Genomic DNA, 25,744 nt, shown 5'->3' with positions numbered 1-25,744 from the left:
CAAGAGAATGATCAACTCTACTTAGGTCACCATGAACCCTAACCAATGAGAAAATCGAAATAAAAATGAACTGTAGAAGAAAAAACCACAGAAGAATGAACTGTTACCGCGAGCACAAGTAGCATGTAAATTGGAAGAAAGAACCAAAGAAGAACCACGACTATCAGTGTAGGAGCTTGTTCTTAAATTTGTGGTTTCGTTTCCGAGGGCAGCATTTTGGAAATTTGGGAAATTCAGGGCGCTATTGGAAGGGTTTTTCAAGTTTTTGGAATGTGTTTAAGGTTGAAGCATGTGGAAATCACTCAACTGAATATGGTGAAACAAATTCTCTAATATCTCATTGTCTGAAAACGAGAAAGAGTAGGAATCAATAACAAAATTACACAACACAGAAAGAAAGGAATCGAGATGAAAACCTAAGGAAAAACTGCGGAGACTCCGTTTGCGTTCTCACGGTGGCACGGCTACTCCATCACGGTGGCACGCTGCTCAAGCTCAAGCGTTAACGGTGACTACTCCCCTCTCTATATGGACGACAATGGCACGCTGCTCACGCTCAAACTAAGAACGACGCTGCTCACGCTGTTCATAGCCTAAATTTAAGGCTATGAACGACGATGACTTCTCCCGTATCAAATGCAATCCTCTAAAAAAGGTTTAAATTTTTTTCAAAATATTCAAAACCTTAACAATTAAGAATTTTCAAATAAACAAAAATTATTTGTTTGCGTGAGTTTCACCTTCAGAATTTAATTCTTTATTTAAATATAATTTAAAATGTTTAGCATGGACTAAACCTTCAAACTTTTAAATTTTTATTATTTTTATATTTTCAATAGTGGCCGTTTCATCCATGCAACTTTTTTTATATTTTTTTTAAAGTTTGCGTGGGTATAACCCACGCTTTCTCACATTTTATTTAAATTTTGTGAATAACGTAGGCTTATTTGACACTATTTAGTATCGACCTAAGACCTTCGCTTTTTTTTTTTTTGCAGCTAAATAAACAATTTCTTGTAGTGTTTGGTGATGTAATTCGTGATAATATAATATATAACAAATTGTACATAACAAAATAAGATGTTTATATCTCATTTTTTATATCATTTTGTAAATCATCTAGTTATTTAAAAAAACAATTACGGGTCTTGTCATTTGTAATGGACTTATTATTATTATTATTATTATTATTATTATTATTATTATTATTATTATTATTATTATTATTATTATTATTATTATTATTATGCATTTTATTTTATATAGAGTAAACTTCCAACCTTAAAGTTGGAAAGATCAAGATTGGACAAAATTGCATGAAATTACAATTCCTAACTTACATAAGTTTCTGAAAGTGTAACATATACTAATATTCTATTTGAAACTTAAAAAAATAAATTTGTTTCAAATGTAGTAGTCACACAAGTTATTTTTTTTAATCAGCAATACAAGTCACACAAGGCTTGAAATGAGAAAAATGTTTGAAATGGTTTATCCACACATAGGTTGAAAGGAGGGATCACAATCTACTGAAATTTAACATGTAAAACCAATTAAAGAAACAAGTAAAAAAAAATGTATAATATATCAAGAATGTTAAAGTAGAAGGAACATTAACTAAAACACATTTAAGACAAAGATGAAAAAGAAACTAAAACAAATAATTTAAGACAAATATAATCTAAAAAATCTTAGTAGGACCACACACTACAAGAAAACCATCAAATAGAAACCAATTTTTAAAAACCAAAACAATTAATTACAATAGTAACTCAATTAGAGACCATTTTAGAAACTAAACAAATTTTTTATTTCTAAATTAGTTTCTATTATTGTTAAATAGTTTCTAAATTGATATCTAATTAGCTACCAAGGTTTTAACTACCAATTATTTAATTTATAAATTTGGTAGCAAAAACCTTAGTTGCTAATTACATACCAATTTAGAAACCATTTAACAATAATAGAAACTAATTTAGAAACCAAAAATTTATTTAGTCCTTAAAATGGTCTCTAATTTAGTCACTATAACAATTAATTATTTTTTGTTTTTAAAATTGATTTTTATTTCATAATTTTGTTATAGTAACACCTAAGAATTAAACAACTCAAATAAGGACAACAAAGTCCCTAAAATAAAATTAGACAACCACAAAGGATTTTACCACTAACGTAGAGGTTAAATAACAAAAACCAAAATACAACAATAATATTTTTTCAATTATTTTCATTAGACAGTTATAAAAAAAGAACTATTTTAAACATTTCAAATTGGGACAATTTTATTTATATTACAATTTTGGTAATAAGTTTTGTGTCAGCTCATTCGACGGTACAATATTACTATTTAATATAAAATATTTTTGTGTCTTTTTTTTAAATTAACTGATAGTTAAAATTTTATTATTTAATTAAATATAATTTAAAAATTAGTTTATAAATTTTATTAATAATAGAAATTATTTTATATATTAATAATTTTTATTTTTTAAAATAATATTTAATTTAAACAATATAGTGATTAGTTATTTTTTATTTTTTAAAAATAATTTTTATGTGATGTTTAATTGATATTATAACTTTTACATAAATATGCGAAATATTAAAAATTTATAAACTTTTTCTGCAGTAGTTTCTATCTTTTAAACTTTTTTTAGGACAAACTATTTAGTGTTTAATATTGATTGTAATAGTGACTTCATCTTATTAAAAATATGCTTTCATATAAGCATGTCTGAAATTTATTATCACTTTAGAGACTATGCTAAAACTCCTCTTCTTTTTTCTTGAGGAAACATTTGAAAATAAGTTTTTAACTATATAATCTATTATCTCGTGTCCTTGATAAATTATTTAGATCAAATCTTCACTTCTATTGCCTTTTTAACATGACATTTTTTGTCGTCACAATCAATTTAAATGTCATAAACATTCACATTCATTCCTAGGACTTTATAAATTAGAATTATGTTTAAATAATTATCCAAGACAATTCACAATTTTTAATATTTCAAAAATATATTTAGTAAGACGTAACAGTTTCCTAAATTGAATCGAGTCCAAAAGTAGAAAGAAAAAAAATATATACGAACGATGTAAAGTAAATTATCATAACTTCATGAATTTAATCTCCAGATCCATTTTTTTTAGATTAATAAAAGTTTAAAGTTATATATATTTCACTGAGTGTTGTTTATTAGACTGAAGCTAATAGGCCAATGCCTAATGCTTAAAATATTTTAAATTTTGATAATAAGAATAGGTAACAAATTGGTTGGAAAACATTCAAAAGCCATTAAGTATTATTTACTTAGCTATTGAAAAGATTTTTAACAGTATTGTGTAGAAACCACACTTTGTTATAATGTTTCTTAAGAAAAACTTCCAAAAAGTTAAATTGAATGCCTCCAATATCCATGTTTTGAAGACTACGAAGACCTTCTAAAGAACTTTACCATTTTAATATTTCTTATACAATACAAAGCAGAACTAACATATTGCTTTTATCTTACACAATATATTTATTCCTTATGCTCTTGTATGTTTATCCCATAATAGAAGCAACCACCGACACAACTGTGCAATGCAACCTTACAAACAGAATTATAGCTTTTGGCGCTCGTTTTTCATACAAGTAGAAATAAGTTTTACATTATTCTTATAAAGGACAACTAAATTGTGCATTTATCTCTCTTTTGTACTAAGATGTTATATAAAAAGTTGTCTCCTATTTTTTAGTTAATTTTTGTAAAGTTAAAATGATATATCAACACTCCTCGTATCTATCTCTATTAAAAGGATTACGGGTTAGAATAATAGGTTAATTTTGAGAGGAATAAATTGATTCTTCACAAGTCTCAAAAACTCTTTTTTTAAATGAATGAATAGAATTTTTTCAATTAATAATTTTTAACGAAAAACTTATTAAATATTTGGTAATGTTAATATTTTCTAAAATTTCAAAAAGTACATTATCAAATCGATGTAGTCTCACATTTGTTTTACTATATTCATTCTTACAATAGAGTTTGACTACTCATTTTAATTAAATCAATTTAGTAAATTTTCAAATTTTAAAAGAATAATTAAAAAAATATACAATGTAGTTAAAGATCTTAAACCTTATAGTAAAAAATTTGGTCGATTTATTCCTCTTCTTATGGAAACATATGTCATTGTGATAATATTATTTGGTCATCTTCTATTTCTCCTACTAAAACCTTGGTTTTATAGAATCTCCTTTACAATAAGTTGTTTACTGATCTTGAGGCTCATTATAGGCTCATCATAGAGGAGTGGTTTTATGCTCCATGTGTTCTTTATGTGGATTTCACGACAATTCTATTTATAATCTCTTTTTTTTTTTAATGCTTTAATGTTGTTTATATTTGGATTTGCCTTCAACAAGTTTTCCCTCAGATGACTTTTTCTTCTTCTGTAAACCTTATATCTTTTATTAAGTCTCTCAGAGGTCCTCTTGTTAAACTTATTAGACTTCATGTTATCTCATTTTTTCATGTTATCTCATTTTCAATTTGGATGATTTGGAGAAGGAAGAATTATTCCAGGTTCCAACAAGAAATTAGTACCCATTTTGTCATTCATTTTATAAAGAACTACATTAGAATGTCAGGCAACTCTTATAATAAATCTATGTATAATGATATATTTGACTTTTCTACCTTGAAGTTCTTTGGTATCAATACTAGGCCTAGAAAAGCATTCAGGCCTACCCAAGTTTTATGGAGTTTTTCTCTTGTTGGTTGGATTAAAGTCAACACTAATGATGTTGCTATAGGTTCTTCTGACTTGCTGCTTGTGCTAAAGGGAGTATGATGGGTTTGTTGGTGGCTTTTCTTCTCTCCTTAAGATACATTATTCTTAGAGTGATTCTACCTTGGTCTGTTTTGCTTTTTCTTCCAAGCATTTTGTTCCATGTTCTATCCATAATAGATGGAATACATGTTTGTCTTTTTTAAGATATTGTGTTTCAAGTTTATCATATTTTTAGAGAGCACGACCAATGTAATAATAAGATTGCATCTTTATGAATGAGTAATATACTTGAATATTTTTTGTATAGCAATATGTTATCTAGCATTATTTAATTTTTTTTCCATAATATGAATAAATGTCCTATATATCGTTTTGCTTAGATTTCTCTAAGAAGTTTTCTTTGCAAAAGTTTGGTCTAGTCCTCATGTTTGTTTCTTCTTTTCTTTTCTCTTTTATGTTACATTTAATGTGTTATAATTAATGGAGTCTACAATATTAGTGTAAGTCAAATGTCAAATTTCATATTAATGTGTAACATAAATTTATATATATATATATATATATATATATATATATATATATATATATATATATATATATATATATCCACCACCTTAGTTAATAACAATGAAAACGATAATGGAACAAAATCAGATAGAAAACTTTGTGTTAAATCAAGAAGAAAAGAATGGTGAATTTCAACCTAAGATTAAGATGGTCAATCTGTGATCTTAATCTAATTATTCTTGATTGATACCTCGAAAGAAGTGTCTTTTAAATGCAAAAATCACACTCAAACTGTTTTCCAAATGTCAAAGTGTTTTTTTATTAAATTTGAACTTATTTCCTAATTAAGAAGAGTGACAGCTACAACTTGGCTGATATGATAGTTTTACCAACCAAAACTCATTTTAGTTCGCTAAAACAAAATCAATTGAAGTTACAAATTTTTTAGTTGATTAAAATGAGATTTTATTTAAGTAATTTTACTACGTGCCTAAAAGATTGTTTTAATATGTTAAAATAGAGCTAACTTCATTTATTAAATTGCTTGACAATTAGCTGACTAATTCAAGAATTTAGTTAATTAAATATTATAACTTGTAAACTCATCAAGTTCAAAAGGATTTTAGTTGACTGGTGATCAATGCGTTCGTTATCTTGTTAAAGTAGTTTCACTAACAAAATATGAAATACTTATTTACAATAAATATTTTGTATTCTTTTAATATAAACCTTAAAATGTTTACCTTGAAAATAATGCAGATAGAAAGGTGACTTTCATGTATGTGAGTTTGGGAATTGTTTTATTTTCCAATTCCATGTTCTCAAGTCAACAACAATAATAATAAAAGAAGAGAGATAAAATTGAAAGCTGAAAGTTAGGGACTATAAACTTCCCCGCGTAATGATGATGGATATAGAATTAAGGAAGACATGAAATAATAAGTTTGACTATTTGTACCCCCTTCTACCCAAACCCAATCACAGAAAGGCTACTTTAGTGTTGCCCAACGAGAAATGGAAGCAAAGACAATAATGAGTCCAGCATCAAACCCAGAAAGTGAAGAAGCCTTTGTAGCTGTTTCTACGTATCATGATCACGAGTACTTTCAGTTTCGGAAAAGCACTTTGGCATAACCCCACCTTTTATTAGAAGCAATTATGAGTGTGATTGAGTACTGCAACCAACAATAATAATAACACAAACTTCGAAGAATTTTCCATTACCTATTTGCTGTCTCCACCATGCCACCCACTATCATTCATACCCTATAATTTCACGTCTTGTGCTTCTCACCACATCGCCATCACCTCAAAAGTTCATCACCTCAAACCATTTACACCCAATAATTGCTGCACTGGAGCTCCATGGCAAAAAGAAAGAAACATCTTATAAACTGAAACTAATTTATAAGGTATATGATGTAAGATTATCTGAATACATTTCAGTTTCGATTAATTAAAACCATAGAGTTAGCAATTTAAATTATATAGTAATAAATAAAAGTTTCTAAAACACGTTCATCTCATATTTTAGAAAGTAAAGCTATGTATTATTAAATTAAAATTAAATTTATGGAAAATCAAAGAAAAAAAAATGAAGAGTTACAAGTGGGCCCGTATCAAATTTACTCCAACAATGATTCTCACGTGAGAGGAAGAAAGTGTAGCATGGTGACTATTCATGATGGGGATGCTGCTGCTGGGGCTGCTGGTGGTGGCGCCCCTTGCGGGTATCAACGGCCGTTGACTCGTGCGAATCACAAACCTGAGTTTTAAACTTGCAACCAAATTTCCGCCCTAGCGACGCCCTCCAACCGCCGCCACCGCCGTCGCTTCCGCCGGACTTATCAAACTTAGCGATGACTCTCTTCATCGAGGAACACTCGCGTTCCAGTTGATGAACCCGCGTCCTCATGCTATCCATGTCCAAGCGCAGCACCTGATTCTCCCTCACCGCTACGCGCCACGTGCCGTTCCGTTCCTGCACGTGCTCTAACCCTTCTTCGCCTTCCTCAGCTTCCCGTTCCAGAACCGCCGATTGGCGCCCCGGCTCGACAGCAGCCTCCGCAGCCATCAGCGTTCCGGCAATGGCGTGTCGCAGCTGAAGCTGCTCGAAGAACAGCACCTGAACAACCGCGCGCAGCGGAAGCCTCTCGTTTTGCGCCGCGTGCGTGCACGCCTCCAGCGTCAACTTCTGACAGTCCAGCAATCCGCAAATGTTCTCTCTCTCCTCTTCGGAGATCCACGGATGTGCCTGCAGAAGTGAATATGAACACAATTGACAATTCCATCAAATGAGAATATTGGTAATTAATCCCAATGTAATTGGTAGTTCGGTACCTTCAGATACACATCGACTGCTCGATAGAGACCGTCGTGGAAGAGTCTTGCCTCGTCGGGAACCGAGATGGCGAAATTGTAGAACTTCTCCGGCTTGAGATTCGCGTCGGAAGCTATCTCCGAGAGGTATCCATCGATGAGTTTTCCAACGAGCATCAAAGCCGGCGACCTCGCCGCGGCGTCTTCGTTCGATGCGGCGTTTCTTGCATCTAAACTTTCCAGAAAATAACTCAAAATCCTCTCCACGCACTCGACGTCGTATAACGTTTCGTTCAGGTACGAGTAACTCGGCACGAGAAGGTCGTCGAGTGTGGCTTCTTCGAGCTGCAATCCTATCTTCTTCTCCAACGCGTCTCTGCATGCTTCGGAAGCGGTCAGTATATTCGCCGTTCGTAACAATCCGAAAAAGAACCTCGTCGCCGTTGCGGCCTTCGAACTCTTCTGAAACGGAAGATTCGAAACTAGTGTCTCCAGAAGCTCCTTCTGCTCCGCCTCGGTCGCAACGGATGACGACGACGATGAAGGCAACGGCAACGGCTTCCGATTCGATCTTGAAACACCAGGAATGTACTTCTTAGCATAATACATCACGCAAGTTTCAATAATCTCAGGACTCAGCTCCGCAGTTTTCATCGCAAGAATCAATCTCTTGAACAGAGGCAAACGCAAAAGCGCCAGATCTTCAAACCAAGAATCGCCGGTACCGGCGCCGGCCTTTCTTCTTCCTGCACCGTCAATTCCGTTCCAGAGGACCTGTTTGGAAGCAGTAGTGGCATCACTCACTGGCCATCCAAACAATGCAGGATCCGCCGATGAAGCTCTGGAAACCACAGAATCAACGCACCTCTGCGTGATTCCGAGCGTTTCCGCCATAGGCATCAAGGAGTCACAAGATTTTAGGGTTTTCACAGAGTCCTTGAGGCTCTTGAGCACGTGCTGCGAGAGGAACCTTTCCGTCTTGGAAACGAGGTTGTCTTCGGAGTACTCTTCGGTCATTTCGAGAAACTCACCGGCGCACCGGAGCGCGGCCACATTGGACGGGGATAGGTCGATCTTGACGCCGTAACAGAATTTGGCGGCCATCTCGAAGGCCTCAGAGCCGCCGGGGAAGCCTGTGAACGTCACGTTGCACTGCTCTTCAACGATTTCGTCTTCGTCTTCGGTTTCTTGTTGCTGCTGCTGTGGGGCAGAGGAATGAGCCGCTGCTTCTTGCTGCGTTATGAGGTGGTGGAGCTTTCGGCTTTTGGACATCAGAGGAAACTGAAATAGGCATCAGAGACAAATTTCAGAGAATGGAGTACGGATTATTGTCACTACTGGAAGTGGAAATATACCCATGTGGCATGTATGCAAGAAATATTTTGAGGCTTACCTTGTGGAGATGGAATGTCATGTCATCAACTTCCACCACAATGTCACTCGGTAATCCCGTTGTGCAGAACCTGCAGAATAGAGTTGTGAGAAAAACAAATCTTGAAGAAAACGGATTTGTACGAACCAAGAAGCTTAAAGGAGAATAGTCTTCTAACCACGCTTGCCCTTTGGAGCTGGGTTTTTCCGCTGATGACATTTTTCTCTGTAAATTAAATATATGAAATGATTTTATTGTTCTCTGGGAATATGTAGGTTACTGGACAGTCAGATCCATGAGTATGAGAAGGGTGGGAATGATTTGAGGGAATGGAGACGCTGAAAAATTGGCGACTACGAAAGATTAGAATGGACAGATGCAAAATGTGAGGGGGATAATACCCAGAGTTGTGGTAGTGTTGCAGGGGCTGAAATGGACTTGACTTGCACTACCAATTGGAAAAAAAGAAAGGCAAGATGAGAATGAAATAAATTGTTTGTTTCTGCTTTCTGTTGAGGTTTTATGAAAGAAAACAACAGCTGAAACTTTAACAAAAGATAATTAGAAATAAAAAATTAAAAAATAAGTGAAACAGAATGGAATGGAATCCACAAACTCAAAGCGGACAAATGGACCTAGAGCAAATTCCTAAAAAGGGGATCACATTGGATCATTTTTCCCTCCTTTACCAAACCTTCTTTCTTTTTCTTTTCTACGAATCAGATCACAATTTCACTCTCACCTTCTCTATCTCTCTCATGAGTTAAGAGAGCCTAATACACTCAACAAAAAGGGAAGTGTCTTCCATGCCGTTTCTCCTTAAAACCATTTGAAAAGACAACAATCACCTATTAGACCATATACTATTTTATTTTTTTATACTTTGTTTCTCCCTTACGTTTTCCGCAAATGATGAAATATTTTAAATCTTATAAATGAAATTCCGTCATTGACTTACTTGATTCCTTTAGTTTAATAAATAAATTAGCGTTATATTACGCTGAACTGATGAGGTGTTGTGTCCTATTTAGTTATTTAATATTGTAAAAATTCACAGGACACATGAAATTTATGAAGTTTACCAGTACTGGAAAATGAAATCAATTTGAATCACTAGGATTGGTAATGTACTTTACTTTTTATCTGTCAATGTCACTGGCAAATAATAAGTCACCGTAACATAGTTCAAAAACAAGAAATTGGGGACTAATATGCAACTTAGAGCACAGGTCAATTGTAGTGGTTAAGTGTAAGAAAGGATATTTGAAATTTGTGATGAGCACACCACTTGGTCCAGCTCATACTCACTCCATCGGCTTTAATTGGTTCAAGAGTTTTCCTACTTTATGAAGTGGGCATACATATAAATAGTCATAAGTAGGAAACTGTATATAAAAAGAAAGTTGCTTGATATGCATCTCAGAATCATTATTGTTAAGATTTTTTAGTCTTGAAACTTTTGAAGTTTTCACCTCTGGTCCCCTTGCCATGTCTTCTGGAAATGCCCCTCTCCCTTCATTTATGTTGCCATATCTGCCCTTTCATGCATCCTTACTAAGAATTTATGGCTGCATTTAATAAGTAGACAGTCAGTGTAAGATAAATTATTAATTATTCCCGTCACAAGTTCAAAGTGAACGCAAGCTATTTTCAAATGTTCAAATTGGGAGAGTCCAAAATGTGGACAAAGGATCAAGTTGTGTAGGAACGAGCGTCCAAGGAGAAGGTCTGAGGGCACAATATCTTGAACAAGGATGTGGAAAAGGTCAAAGAAGCCCCACTTACCCTACACAGGTTTGAAATTGATTTGAATGAACAAAGTTACTGGGAGGATAGATCAATTATTTTAGAATGTGGTTTACTAATAGGTAATAGGTATGTCTTTGATGCTTCTTTTCACGTGTTTGGTGGCTCACCATCAGGCTATTTGCACAAACACAAGTCGTGTCATTCTGTCAATAATGCACCCTATTACTCTGCCCATGCATTTGGGCGTTCTCCAAGGACAATGTAAAGACAAACCACCAAAACCAAAATACCACACTCTTCTTTCAAGTTCTTCCCACCCAACTCTTAAACTGGGCTAATTTGCTTCGTTTTTCTTTGATTGTTTGTTCACATGTGCTTTAATCTACTTTCATTCCAATTCATAGCTATATTTGAATGAAAAACCAAACACATTTTTACTTGCTTCCATTTTACCAACTCCAGATGTAATAATGAGGTTAAATCAAACTATATTCTTGTATTTAAAATTCCAAAGGTCCCTCCCTTTCCCTACTTCATCAATTCCCGCCCTCTTCTTTTCTTTCGCTCGAGGACATACACACATTTACAGAGAGTAGGTTAAAATAGGAAGGAGCACAAAACCATAATACAAGATAGTAAACTAACAGTAACTATTCAATTCTAAAAGTTCTGCGTCGCAAGTTGAAGAACCTTATCTAAAAGTAATAAAACAATCAGCACAAGAACAGAGGAAACTATTCTTTATTAATTCAACCATAAACATAGAAAAGCATGCATGTTTATGTTGCTTATTTTAACCTCACCAGCCCCACCTTACATCATCATATCCTAGGAAAATATTATTAGATTTAATTTTACTAACTTATTAATATTCTTTCTAAAATGTTCTTCTCTACGTATTATGACTGTGTAATCAAAAGCTAAATATTAATTGAAGTTAAAGTATTTGAAAATTTAATACTGTGAAATAAAATAAAAAAGAATTAAAATTTCCTTATACTTAAAAAATATGATTTTTTTTCTTGGAAATAAAAACGAATAACCATTTTTTTATCAATGGAGTATAGTATATTAATTGTTGATACAGAATCCACACTTAGCATAAAAATAACAAAACAGCGGAAGGATTAACATATGACTGTTTTCATAGTATTATCATGTCAACAGCAACACCTAGGAACAACATAAGAGGTATCCAAATCCTTTTGTTTCTCTCTCTCTGTCCTCGTCATCCCACCATAAGCAAAAATATTCATTTCAGACAATCCACTGCGACTGCTTCAAGAAATTGAGGGTTCCCTGCAGAAAACACCATTTAGAAAAAAGTAAATTTCTTCTTTATAAGCCACTTTAGCACATTTAGCGAGTTTTCTTACTCAAGGTTCTCCGTGCTCTGAACTATATATATAAAATCTTGTCACTTTAATCTGCTATTTGGGTTATTCATAATAGTTCAATGATAGAGATTCTGATTAATTTATCACAAGATAGTACAATATAACTCCTCTTCTTTTATTATTCCTTTCGTAGAATCACTTTGACTTAATCAATAACCAAAGGAAAAGAAGACTAGTGTTGTCCACAACACCTGTGCGTAAACTGATCTAAAAATAAGCTGAGACACGTTTTTTTAACTCAATCGTATTTGGATAAACTTTGATTACAATAGCAAAACTTTGACATAACATTATAGATACTGGTATTGTTGTTCAATGAAATTTGAAGTTTCATGTTTTAACGATATGAATAACATTTAATGAGGCTTTTGTATCATACATATGATTAAAGTGAGACTCCAATTATGAATGAAGTACAACACTGAGTACATGTAGCAAAGAAGAAGATACTGGAAGATGGTTGCTTCAAAGTGACGCGCTTTTCCCGTAACCAAACAGGCCCTTGATAATCTGACCTGCATATCTCCAACAATCAAACGTGCTTATAGCTTGGGGTGGAGTAGTTGTTGATTGTGTTGGTTGCTGTTGAGTAGGTCGGGGTGTGACAATGCCAGGCCACGAGCGACACATACAATGATTTCCTTCCCCAATGTTTCTGTAAACACTGGGCAAGTGATCACCACACCCACCCCAAGTATATTTCCCACACTTCTGGCACAACACCCTGTAACACATGATGCTTTCTATGATCCACTTACGTTTTCTACTTCTACCAATTCAATGGCTCAACCTGGAATAAAAGAGAGAGATAAATATTAGTGTTGGCACCTAGTAAACATCTTTCTTAATTATGTTTCTTTTGTCAGCTTACTCATTGTAGCAACAGCTTGCTCTTAACATAGTAAATCACTTTTGAGTTTGGAGTTTTCACCTACCCCCACTTGGATGGCTTTTCAACGTTTCAGGGAACAAAGATTGAAATCATATCGCCTTGCCAAATCACAATCCTTGGACAAATCGCTCCAAACATCTACTTCTCCCGTTTTTTGCTTTTTTCTGTTGCACATTCTGATTAATTAACGACTTTAAAAGCGGCATTCTCATATGAATATGTCAATGAGTGGCCACACCTTTACACCAATGTAAGAACACAACTCAAAATATTAATATTCTAATTAAATTTATTTTATTTTTTACTTAAAATACTAATACATATTATTAAAATAATCGTAAAATAGATATATCTTTTCGTGAATGTCAAAGTATAGTTTTATATTTTAAAAGAATACAATTCTTTGAATTCCACTTTTGTATCTTACTTCGGCCTTACAATTTTTTTAACAAAAAATATTATATTTAATAAATAAAAATAAAATAATAATATTATCCATTGTTAAGTGGTAGTGTGAAAAATTATTTAAAATAATTATTCTAGTAATTAATATATTTATCATAGTAATTTGTGAATCGATGACTATATAAAAATATTTTACTCTCCTTACATATAATATACTTTCTCTTAATTAGGAGGCATCGTTTCGGAAGTGATGGACAATTAGAAATATTTCAACCAGACATGATGTAATGGTTTTACTTTTGTTTAATTCCTTAAAAAAGTTTATTTATATTTAATTTATTAATCAACCAAATAGGAATTATCGTACTAGAGAGAACTTCTCATCATTTTACCCGTCTGGTCTGCCTAATCCTGGTTAATCCAAAGCCCAAACTATGAGTATAGAACTGAAGAATTAGTTGACAGATAAGTCTCCGCTCAAACACAGTTTGCTAAAGGCCACATACTCTTACGATGTTTCTCTATCTCAATATTTTGTTTAATTTATATATAACTATTATTAAGAATTCATTAATTTCTTGTACATTTTTTAGGATTAGGCCCTTAGAGGAAGCTTTATACTAGTAATCAAACTTTGATATTTGAGGAGGCACGAACAATAACTAACGGTTTGGCCCAGCCTATACACACGATTTGGCCCTCGGGACCAAAAAATCCACATAAGAAAGAAAGTTCATAGGGTCAAAATCTCAACAAAAGTTCTATGAACCATTTTCTTTTGAAGTAAAAAACTTATTTAAAAATAAAAATGAAAAAAAAACACTTAAAAACCTTTATTGGTATAAAAAATATATTTATTCAGTCTAAATCTAAACTTAGTATAAGCAAAATCAAATAACACTTAAGTCAAGTTAGGTCAAGTTGACACTATCTCAAGCTAGTTGACACAGGTCTAGGTCAGGTTATAAGTATAATTCGGCTGAGTTAAGCATGACCAAGTCGTACCGAGTTGGACTGAGCACGAGTTATGACCAGTTAGGTCAAACTAAGTCTAGGTCAAAGCTAAAACCATATTCAAGAAAGTCAAGTTAGGTTGAGATGACTCATGTTGAGCCAAGTTGGGTTGGATCTATGTTGACCAAGGCAAGTCGCACTTAGGTCAAGTCGATTTAAGTAGAGAGAATTTGTTTGAGTCGGTCTGAGGTCAAGAAGGATAGGGTTGGGTTGCACCCAAGTCAAGTAGGTCGACAAGAGTTGAGTCTAGGTCAGGTTGAGTCCAAGTCAAACCAAGGTTGATAGGGCTCATGTTGGGTTAATTTGAATTGAGCCCACATTGGGCCAAGTTGAGTCAGACTCACATCAGGCCAAGTTGAGTCTAGCCAACATCAAGTTGAGTTGAGTCTGGTGCTCCTTGATCAAGTCGAGTTGAATCAGTCAAATCTCAAACTGAGTTGCACATCAAGCTGAGTCAAGTTAGACCCACATCGTCTCAAGGCGAGTTTTAGGTTCACGTCAAACTGAGTAGAGTTGGGCCCACGTTGAATCAAGTCAAGTTAGGCCCACGTTAGACCAACGACAAGTGAAGTTAAGTTAGGCCCACACCAATCGAGTTAGGCCCACACCAATCGAGTTAGGCCCACCTCAAACTGAGTCAAGTTAGGTCCACGTTAGTCGAATGGAGTCAAGCCGAGTTAATTTAGACCCATATTGGGTTAAGATGTTAGGCTCACATCAAGTCGACTAGAGTCAAACCCATTTTGGACAGCGTAGAATTGTGTCCATGTTAGTTCGAGTAGAGTCATACCCATGTTGGATCGAGTCAAGTCAAATTGAGTTGGCTCCACCTTTGGACGAGTTATGTTGGGTCCACCTTAGGTCGATAGAGTTGTGCCCTCCTTAGGCTTAGTTGAGTCGAGTCCACATTGAACTAAGTCAAGTTGGGTCTTTGTCGAACCAAGTCGAGTCGAGCCCACATTGGACTGAGTCAAGTTGGACTCACGTCAGACCGAGTCGAGTCAAACCTGTGTTGGGTCAAATCGAGTCATACACACATTAAGTTGAGTGTTGTCGAGTCTACATTGAGTGGAGTAGAATCACTTTCACATCGCTCTGACTCGAGTCAAGCCACATCAAACTGGATTGAGTGGGGCCAACATCAAGCCTAGTCGAGTCGAGCCCACTTCAAGTCCATGTTGGACCAAGTTCTTATCAAGCTAAGACAAGGTCGGCTAAGGTTAAAGATACGTTGGACAATGTTGGGTCGAGACAAACCCAAGTTGGATTGGGTTGACTTAGTTAGACCAGTAGGGTTAGACCTTAATCTTCTAATTAAATTTCAAATAGTAAATGAAATAATTAAAGATCAATTTACAATTTGTGTAAAATATTTATAAATTAATTTACAATTTATAATATTTTAAGAACATATACACACTAAAAAAAATCAGATTTACCAACAGATTTTTATCCAATGACTGAATTCGTACATAAATTCAACATTACCTACAAACATTATCCATTGACCTGAATTCATAGGTAAATTCCACTTTACCTACAAATTATTACCCACAAATCTCTATCCGTAAGTAAATTTTACATTATTCACAAATTTTACCCATAAATTTATATCTAAAATAAATTCTATATTATTAGTAATTAGTAATATAAACCTTTTATTAACAATATCAAAAATATAAATAATCTTAATCATTTTAATAATATAATAATATTAATCATAATTATATACATAATATTAAAAATATTATTATAATATGAATAATTATAAATAATTATTATTATTATGCATACTATTAACACTATAAAATAAATAATATTAATATTAATAAAATTAATAATATAAATAATTTTAAATATATAAATAATATTAATAATTTTTATATTAATAATTATAATCATATTAATAAGTATAATAATAATTATAACTTCACAATAAAATTTAAATGGTGTAATAGCTTAAAATTTTTTATTAAAATTTTTAATTGGTAGCTTCGAGTCCCTGCTATGACTTATTATAAATAGCCGAAACATTTTCTTAGAGAAAAATTATCTTCTTTAGTGTTTCTTACATAAGAGTTCTGGAACAATATTACAATTTGAATTTAATTAAAATGATGTATTTTCATAAAATGAATTTACAGAGTGATGAGTAAATTACTCTGAAAACATTTGGTGGCAGAGTCCAAGAAAAAATTGATGTTTTAGACGACGATAGCTTTGTCCTCAAAGAAAAACATGTTAGTAGTATTTTATTTACGTAACACTACAGAAGTTGATAATACTTTCAAAACACTTTCATTCAGTTTCTTCGGCTGGGAAAAGTTGCACACTGCTTCACGACAGTTCAAGTTTAAGAAAATAAGGCATCTCCGGTCCTACTAAATAATAAATTTAATTAAATTTTAAGTGTTTTATAAATTAAGTTTCTATTAAAAAAAATTGTTTTATAGAGTATTTAATATTTTTTATTTGTGTCTCAGTATCTTATTATTTAGTTTTATCATAAAGGGAATTACGTAGTTTTTAATTCCTTCTTCTTATCTGAGACTCGTTCTTGGCAAGAAAATAAGTTAATTGACCTGCTAGGCCAATTTTTTTGAGGAAATTAAAAAGGGGGAAAATGATTTAATCATTGAACTAGAGACAAAAATAAAAAACTAAAGCAACAGTCAAGTCTTCTTCTTAAACATAAAAATCATATTGAAAATATTCAAATTTAATTTTACAATATACTTAAATGTTAATTGAGCCAATAAATATATACCTGCTTGACTAACTAACATCTAAGTTAAGGCTAGCTAAGAGTAGGGATATGGAAATATTAGTTGGATTATTATCTGAAAATTTTACTATATAAAAATGTACAAAAACAATACACTTTCAAAATGAACCATAACAAAAATTATGTACATAAATTGCATACTTGCAACGAAGAATTGAATTGACCTATATGGCTAACTTGCACCAGAGACATCCTTTCACAACTGTATAATCATTTAACTAAAAGACCAAAACCAATATATTGGACAGCTATTCTTGGAGTCTCTTAAAAAAATATTATATTAAATCAATTAAGAATCTAGGGTCCATTTCTTTTCATTTTCCATCTTTATTATTTCAATTCAAATAATTTCACTTTGCATTTCTTTCTTATTCTTTTTGTTAGTTACTCAGAGAGTGCATTAATGTATGATTAGAATCGTAAAGGAAGTTAAAGAAGCAAAGAGAAAAAACTAAATAGCAGTTGCAATCAAATTCACCGTACAAGTTATCACCATTAGTTCCGTGTTAGTTGCTTCTTCTACTTACTCGCTACTTACACCTATAAATACTTAACTAGAGGATCTTTCCTTTCTAACTTCTTTTACTCTCTCCCTCAATGTCTCACTTCTCTCTGAGCCTCTCAACTCTCCACATTTTCTCACCACACTTCAAAATCCATCAACCTCTTCAAATACTTCCAATTCCGTTCCAACGTCGCAGCATTCGTAAAGTCAAGATCTTAAATCAAAACCTACACAAATCTTCAACAACGGTATTTCTTTAATTCTTTATTACGATCTTTTTTAATTTTACTATTCAATTTCATTAGGTACGTCTACCATTCACTTTTATAGTTCGTGGTAACTATTAAACTTCCTAAGATTATCTCTGAAACCTGTTAAGTAGAATTCACGTTTAATGCATCATATGATTAAATTAATTTTAAATTGCAGAAAAAATTGAAGTAGCCATTCAAATTTATGAGAATGTAAATCTTTTGAAGATAGGAAGTACATGAGATGCTCTAATTAAAGGTGTGATGTCAGGAAAAATGTGTTGCAGAGCTTGGCAATACCAAGGGAACGAGTACACCAGAAGGTGTTCCTCGCAAATTCCCAAGCAAAGACTTGAAGAAGAAAATTGCCATTGTTTCCTTTATAGGAGCTCTGGGACTTTTATTAGCTACACGTCTTCACTTCTTTGGTGTCCCTTCGAAGGATCATTGTGCCCATGCATTACCGTCCGAAGAGGTTTGTTCCCTAATAGCTCCCCATTTCAGAATTTCTGTCTTTTACTTCACACGCATTCAATAAGATTTGTCAAGATATATAATTTCTATCCAAATATATAGAAATAAAACATGGAATTAAAAAGTTATGGGATTGGTTCTGTGGTGTTGGATGTTCCAGGCTCAGCACAACGGGAAGTCCACTGTGGTGGAGTTTGATGAAGATTAGTTTGAAGTATGTGGGGGGATTTAGCTCCTAGTGTGCACAAAGTTGAGCAGCATTACAAGTGATGACAAATTAGAGCGTCTGTAAAGTGCTGACTTCAATAGCTTTTGATGCCTTCTGCATAATTTCTCAAATTATTGAGCTTCTTGTAACCTTTTCATGTGCAATAATTTACTATCTTGATTCCACTGACATACATCTGAGAACAGGAAGTGGGCGAGCTTTGTTGTTAAGTTGAATGTGGATAATACCATGTGTGAACATAAACACTTTTTAATCTGCTTCTCGCTCTCACACTCTGGTCATGCAACTCGTGTCCAATCAAAAAGCGCGTGTTCACCGGAACTAAAATGAAATATGCTTGTTGAACTGAACATTATGCTTGTTTTCCACAACTTTATTAGGTTCTATATTCCTTTTACTTAGGCACTCTTCTATAAGACATCTTCAGGTTCAAGCCTAGTAGTAATGTTTCTTGTTGCAACACAGAATTATGTTTTCGCATTAATCGAGGAGCCTCCTGTCATTCGTCTTACTTGTCAATTTAACTTTAATATTGCTATGGAAACCTCAGATAGTGTGAGCTTTGTTAAAATGGCTATGAAAATCGGTTGAAAATAGAGTATTTTGAATAACAAGAGGATAGAATGGAAGATGAGTGGTACTTCCAATTTTATCTGTTACTTTTCTAGATTTCAGCGAACTCTTTTGAAAGCAAAAATAACTCTCTTGTCAGCGAAAGATCGTGCAGTTTTTTGTTAAAAAAGGTTAAGTAAAAGTAGTGTGCTACAACTGGGATCATTAGGCACTTAAAATCAAAAGGGTTAATACACTGGATTGCCTGAAACGATACTATTTCCAATAGCAAAACCAGGGGGGTATTTTTTATGGGACTAGTTAACCTCTTCATGGAACTATCATTTTCATTATTCCTACAAACTAAAATGCTACACATGCTAAACACCTCCTGTCAAAAGCAAATTTCGTCACTTTGTTCCTATATTTGCCACCCAAATTATGGGTACTTTCAATAAGGGATTACAGCAAATAATAAGAAAAACCTTGAAGGATGCCTTTACGTTCTAAATTATTAGCATTCCCCCCCGACACCACCGTTGAATTCATTGCAGTAAATATTTTTTTTGAGATTGCCAATATTTGTGTGTATTTTACTATTTGTCGTTGATCAGTGATGGAATAGATTGCCATGACATAAAATACCAATGAAAACCATGTTTGTGTAATGTCACTTATTAGCTCACTGACTTCGGATAACTTCTATTGAAGCACCGTTAGCAAATATCAAAGGCATCCTTCCATCACTGACTAAACAAATACAAACAAGATAGTTATAGGCTCCGCTGTTGGTTATTCCTGCAACAAATTCTACACGCTAACTATTCATAGGTCACTTTCTTACGAACAAAGAATAGTGAATAGGTGAATTCTGTATATTGAATACTTAAGATTGATGAACATAAATAAATTGCCTTGGACATTGTTAGGACGATTCAGAGAGAGAGAAAGAAGAATCTCTATGCCAATCATATATACTTCGAAAGGGCTCTATACCTACAATTGCAAAAGAAAAAGGAAACCATTGAATGACCTTTGCCATTCAAATAATAGGTGTTTCAGCCAAAATAAGTATATTTCCTAACTAGCAATTGTTGAAGGTGAGCTAGTTCCACTTAGCCAAGCATCATGCACAGATACAGGAGAGCTGTCCTTCACTTCCTTCATTGATTGCAAAAACATTTCAGTCTTGGGTGGAACAATCAATATCTCACTCCCTTGCCCTGGAACTCTCTCAAAACTAACACCAACCACTGAATTCTCTCTTCTAATTCGAGGGGATGAACACACGGACCCAACCGATGAAGCTGTGCATATGGTTTCCTCCAAATTTTCCCACTCACTGCGTCTGAGAAGTTCAAGCTCCTCAGCCACTTCAATCATGGTAGGCCTCATGTCACTATGAAAAGAAAGGCATCTAAATGCAAGCTCAGACACCTTGTGCACAGAATAGAGTGTCCAAGCATCCCTATGTGGCTCAAGGAAGGGGTCAATAATTTCATCTAGACAAGCCCTCCTAATCCTTTCAACTGCAAGTGCAGCCAAATTGATTTCACTTTTAGGTCGCGAAAAATCAACTACTTTCATGGCAGTTATTATCTCTACCAAAACCACTCCAAAACTGTAGACATCACTCTTATCAGAAAGGTGGAAGTTCTGGTGGTATTGGGGATCAACATAGCCCGGGGTCCCCTGTGGAGCGGTTGAGATATGTGATGTTTCTGACATGCCAAGCCTAGAAAGCCCAAAATCTGCCACTTTTGATTGAAAACTATAGTCCAAGAGTATGTTGCTGGATTTTATGTCTCTGTGATATATTGGAGGGTTAATTGCAGAATGAAGGTATGCTATAGCATTAGCAGTTTCAGTAGCAATGGTGAGTCTTACTGTCCAAGGAAGTGCTCCGCCCCTCTCTCTTTGCAAATGTTGAGATAGTGTTCCGTTGGGCATAAACTCATACACAAGTATCTGCTCTCCCCCTTCTATGCAACAACCTAGGAGGCGCACTAAGTTTGGGTGACTCACTGAAGAAAGGAGCTTGATCTCGTTTATGACTTGGTCAACACTGTTGGTGTCTCTATACTTAATCTTTTTTATAGCAACGCACTCGTCATTGTGAAGGTGTCCAGCATAAACTGTGCCAAAAGCCCCAGTTCCCAGCCTATGTTTTTCATCGAAAAAACTTGTGGCCCTTTCTATTTCTTTGTAGGGATATAGAGGAACAGTAGAGTCGCCTCCAGCTTCTCGTAATAGGCGCTTTACTGTCAATTGTTTTCTCAGCCAAGAGGAACGACGCCTAGTAAAGTAACATAGAAGAGACAGAGCAACTACCACGGTAGTCGCAATTATGATCCCTGTAAACAACCATGCAGCATTTGTTCAGATTCTACTAGACATTTTTAACTGAATCGATTATGTATTGGATAATGGGAATAGAGAAATAATTTAATCAACAAAAACATAAAATCCATTTAGTGCTTAGCTTTCTCCAACTGTTGCTTATTTTAGTAGGAGATCCATTTATCAGGAAATCATTGAATAAAAAAATATATGAACTATACTGTATAGAAGATCATATATGGGCTGAAGTTGGTAATTAAGGTTCTACCTCCAACAAGGACACCGATTTTGATTGCTTTTCTACATCCGCCAGACCTTAGTGTTGAAGCTTTGCATTGAGGAGGAACTGATGAGAAGGATAAAACGTAAAAGGGGATTAGAAAAATGACAATGTTAAATACTTACGTCTCCAAGGAAACGAAATAGTAAGTGCCAGAATTATTGCATGATGCAACTGATTTTTTAACACCCATAATTCTATTTCAGACACCAAAACAAGAGAGTAAACAACTAAAAATCATGGCATTATTCAGATCTACAACAAAGTCGGTGAGTTCATAGCCGTATCTACTGACCAATTCTAACCTGATCTCTCGTGTCTTAAACAATATTTCTTATGGATTGCGTCAAAGTAGATGTTTACTTAATTTTAGTTTTCCAATGACTCGTTTCTCACTCCATTTCTAGTGTCAGCAAAAGAAAAAATGATAAGCAACAACCATTGGTAGGTGATGTCCTGAACTAAGAAGTTACCTGTACTATTAGGTTCACTTCCTAATTCCCCACCCAGATGATAAATGTATTTGGCACCACTCTCTCCCCTCTGACCACTTATAATATAGAATCAAAAAAATTCAAATCTATCCTACCAGACATGTGATTTACCTAATATTGATCCATAAATAATCCAAAGGTACCATCAGAACATGTTGACTTTTGAAGGATTCTTTCCTACGCAAATTACCCTTCAAAACAAGAACATATCAAGCCAAATATTGAACAGTTCCATTCTTCCATATTCTCTGCGAAATTATGGCTGACTAATCACTCATTAACTCAAAAACTAACTCCCACCCCCGGAAAGAGAATCATTATCACCATGATCTAAATTGGTCCACAATAATCAAAACATTGAACCCTGTGCTTAAATCTAGATACCATCCATGCCCCTAACAAATCAATTATTGCCATTGTGGACCTTGAAAAAGCACACACTGATCTTTAAGAGATTCCCCACTTAAAAAAACTCAACCCCCGAAATTCCCGATGTACAATCCTACACCAGTATTATAAACTAAACCAACCTGGTTGCCCAAAGCATAAAGCTGCAACCAGATGTCAAACACCACTTAGTCATCATTCAACAATCATAATCACCATCCATTATCATCATCATCATTACAATGACTACTTCAAGAAAAGAAAACAATACATATATTTCCTTTCTTAATTTAAACTTTTTGTTAAACAAAACTTTAAACACTGTTTACCGTTTACCTTGTTACTATTAATGTATTCTCCCCAAAACAAGAATGAAAGTGTGATCAAAATAGAGTTTAACAGGTTGGTATAAAAATAAACAAACTAACGTGTGATTGAATGAGACTCACTACTCCGGCAACCATCGCCGTCTTTGAAACCGTCGCCGACGAAACCTTCATGGCATTGACACCGGTAACCTTGTTCTCTTCCGGCAAGCTTGATCTTCGTGCAGGATGCATTGTTTGAACAATTACACGACCCTTTAAGCCACCACCCCAACTCAAGCATCTGTAATTGAAGCAAAAGCTCTTTCCCTTTACTCTTATCATAAGCAAGAGCAGAAAACAAGAAGCTACACCCACTTCCCTTCAAATCTCGCTGCGCGAGCACATCTTCACGCGAACTATTACGCTGCAACTGCGTGAAGCAAATAAAATCTTCACTTTCGTTCTTCCGGCCGCACCCCTCCACCGGGTTGTGCTCGCCAACGAAACTCGATGGGGGAATATCGCAGCCATTGAGCTTGGACTTGCAACCCTGCAACAGAAAGCTATTGTTGAACGTAGGAGCAAAGTTGACACCGAAAAGAGGGTCTACGATTCCCATGCTGCGGTTGCACTTCACCGGAAGACTCACGAGTATGCTATCAGAGGTTATATTCTGAACCTCAAACTCGCCGATTTTGATTTTGATGTTGTCGTTGCTGCAGTTTAGTTTGAGTTTGCAGCCAGAAGAGAAGCCAAAAGGGTATTGCAGGGAGTGTTGTCCGCAACTGCGCGTGCAGTTGGTGTTGGTTTGGGCGATCGTTGAACAGAAAACGAAGATGGTGAGAATCAGAGCGAACTTAGCGTTGTAGTGAAACATCTCTGGATGCGTAATGAAACTTGGATTTGAGGGAACAGCGTAATCATCAGCTTTCTGCGGAAATAAAGAGTTAGCCTTTTGAGGAAGTTGGAAAAGCGTATAAATATGTGGTTGACTTTAGACTAATGGAAATTAAGTCCTGTAAAGGATGCGGTTGGGGAGCCATCTATCTCAATAAATGCTTAAAGGAAATAAAGGTTTGAATTAAGTTTCCATTGGAAAATACAGAGGAAAATGAAGGACTGATACTGATATCATATGCATGCATAGCAGCTACTACCTTTAGCTTAATGGGTGTTGCAGAGGCAGGAGTTCTTCATCAAACCACTCGAAGATCGAGGTTGAAAGTTAATGGTGTGATGTACGAAGTAGTCGAAGAGTTAACGTTGTCGTTTGTGAAGCATAAAACACTAAGGAATGAAAGCAGAGCATCGCATTGCGTAACACAAGCAGCAGAGGAAGCGCTTTGATTGAGTGAGTTTTCTGAGAAGCTTCTTCTGGTTTCCACACACGCTTCTATTCAGACTACTTGTCTTTTGGGACCCCAACGTAAAGGACATGTCTTCATTTTGTGGTCTTTTCTCAAATGACGAATCTACCCTTTCCTTAATTTCTTCTCCACCCAAAAGCCCCTCCTTTTTCTCACAAATTGCATGTCCACACATGCTTGTTTCGCACGTGTGGATGAAATATCCTAGATAAAAAGAGCAAAGATCGAAATACAAAATAATTAGGATAATGGTTTGGATTTTTTATTTAGATAACTAACAGTAAATTGAAAACAAAAATATTGGGATTTATTTTTATCTTGTTTGATTTACTACGAAAATAGTTTAGGGAAAAGATATTATAAATGACATGAAAAAATTACCTTAATAAACTGTCTCATATATACTGTATTAATGTAGAATAGTCATTTATTCAGCCATAAAAACATTCTTAGCGATGTAAGAGCATTGTGTAAATTGAGAATAATCCATTTTACCTCGATCACAATTAATGGTTTTGAATGCCAGAGAAGAATAATCACATAGATATAGAAAAAAAATCAATCATAAAATATTCATAAGTCAACACCAAAATCTGGTATTTATTTTGTAATAAAGAGTATGTAAGTATGAAAAAACCATTTGTTCATACAAGTTTCAAACAATTGATTTTTCATTAAATATAATCCATCATGTATGATGTATATCTAGGATAGGAAAACCGATTTCGTGCATACTTTGATACATATTTCACAATAAAAATAAAGTTTTTTTTTTATATAAAAAACTCTAAGGTATCACTATGCTACTTGATAACAATCATTTGCTATCACATGAAAAAAATATTATTAAAAAAAATACAAAAATATGGGATATTAGACCACAACTCATATGTTAATAAAAACGATACATAAGTAGATTATACTTATTAATAAATAATTCAAAAAATAGACTAGATGAAAGTCTATTATACTAATGAAAAGATTATCTATGAATAAAAATAAAGTTCATTTGTATACTCACTTGTTAATTAACATGCATTAGTAATATTTCCTTTCATTACAACAAAATTATTAAATAAAATTAATTTTAAAGATAAAAAATAATTAATTATTATATTAACTAAATTAAATATTATTTTATAAACTAAAAATATTATTAGTATTTAAAATACTTTTTATTATTAATAAATTATTTTCAAATTAATATTTAATTAGCTATTAAGTTCTAACTACCAACTACTTTATATTATTAGATGAATAAGTAAAAGATTAATAATTAATTAGATACCAATTTAGAAACTATTTATTAATAATAAAAATTATTTTAAATATTAATATTTT

At 33.9% G+C, this 25,744-nt stretch overlaps 2 protein-coding genes and 1 long non-coding RNA gene across 5 annotated transcripts; 1 reads left to right on the top strand and 2 right to left on the bottom strand.

Annotated features, from left to right (window-relative positions):
* Positions 1-6,122: 6,122 nt before the first annotated feature.
* LOC137808357 (BTB/POZ domain-containing protein At5g66560) lies at positions 6,123-9,806 on the bottom strand. 2 transcript variants are annotated; one of them, XR_011080697.1, is made up of 6 exons: positions 9,153-9,806; positions 8,996-9,065; positions 7,624-8,883; positions 6,931-7,537; positions 6,508-6,638; positions 6,123-6,423 (listed from the first exon to the last, which is right to left on the bottom strand). XR_011080697.1 is itself a non-coding variant. In XM_068609426.1 (5 exons), the coding sequence occupies exons 1-4, from the start codon at positions 9,191-9,193 to the stop codon at positions 6,959-6,961; spliced, it is 1,950 nt and encodes a 649-aa protein (XP_068465527.1). In that variant the 5' UTR covers positions 9,194-9,795; the 3' UTR covers positions 6,123-6,638; positions 6,931-6,958. The 2 variants fall into 2 exon arrangements, 1 of the variants encoding a protein (XP_068465527.1); XM_068609426.1 differs by having other exon boundaries at positions 6,123-6,638; positions 9,153-9,795.
* A 7,972-nt stretch (positions 9,807-17,778) lies between these two features.
* LOC137808356 (uncharacterized) lies at positions 17,779-18,843 on the top strand. The gene is made up of 3 exons (XR_011080696.1): positions 17,779-17,969; positions 18,244-18,447; positions 18,607-18,843. It is a non-coding gene; the product is annotated as an uncharacterized lncRNA (long non-coding RNA).
* Positions 18,844-20,081: 1,238 nt separating this feature from the next.
* On the bottom strand, positions 20,082-24,462 carry LOC137808355 (wall-associated receptor kinase-like 14). 2 transcript variants are annotated; one of them, XM_068609424.1, is made up of 4 exons: positions 24,194-24,462; positions 23,157-23,967; positions 21,836-21,913; positions 20,082-21,581 (listed from the first exon to the last, which is right to left on the bottom strand). In XM_068609424.1, exons 2-4 carry the CDS (start codon positions 23,911-23,913, stop codon positions 20,308-20,310), a joined length of 2,109 nt encoding a protein of 702 aa, XP_068465525.1. In that variant the 5' UTR covers positions 23,914-23,967; positions 24,194-24,462; the 3' UTR covers positions 20,082-20,307. The 2 variants fall into 2 exon arrangements, with proteins under 2 accessions (XP_068465525.1, XP_068465526.1); XM_068609425.1 differs by having other exon boundaries at positions 23,178-23,967.
* Positions 24,463-25,744: the final 1,282 nt, after the last annotated feature.

Source organism: Phaseolus vulgaris, chromosome 3, assembly GCF_000499845.2.
Source record: "Phaseolus vulgaris cultivar G19833 chromosome 3, P. vulgaris v2.0, whole genome shotgun sequence".
In the NCBI taxonomy this organism is placed as follows: Eukaryota; Viridiplantae; Streptophyta; class Magnoliopsida; order Fabales; family Fabaceae; genus Phaseolus; species Phaseolus vulgaris.
The sequence above is the reverse complement of the archived record's forward strand: the minus strand, read 5'-3'. Positions and strand labels throughout refer to the sequence as shown.

Excerpts from the sequence above, each read along its gene's own strand:
- LOC137808357 (XM_068609426.1), bottom strand. The coding sequence starts at position 9,193 with ATGTCATCAGCGGAAAAACCCAGCTCCAAAGGGCAAGCGTG. Across the intron at positions 8,884-8,995 it reads TGACATTCCATCTCCACAAG|TTTCCTCTGATGTCCAAAAG; the intron begins GTAAGCCTCAAA and ends TGCCTATTTCAG. Across the intron at positions 7,538-7,623 it reads CAGTCGATGTGTATCTGAAG|GCACATCCGTGGATCTCCGA; the intron begins GTACCGAACTAC and ends TCACTTCTGCAG.
- LOC137808355 (XM_068609424.1), bottom strand. The coding sequence starts at position 23,913 with ATGTTTCACTACAACGCTAAGTTCGCTCTGATTCTCACCATCTTCGTT. Across the intron at positions 21,914-23,156 it reads TGAGTCTCATTCAATCACAC|TTCCTCCTCAATGCAAAGCT; the intron begins GTTAGTTTGTTT and ends CCTTCTCATCAG. Across the intron at positions 21,582-21,835 it reads AATCGGTGTCCTTGTTGGAG|GGATCATAATTGCGACTACC; the intron begins GTAGAACCTTAA and ends GGTTGTTTACAG.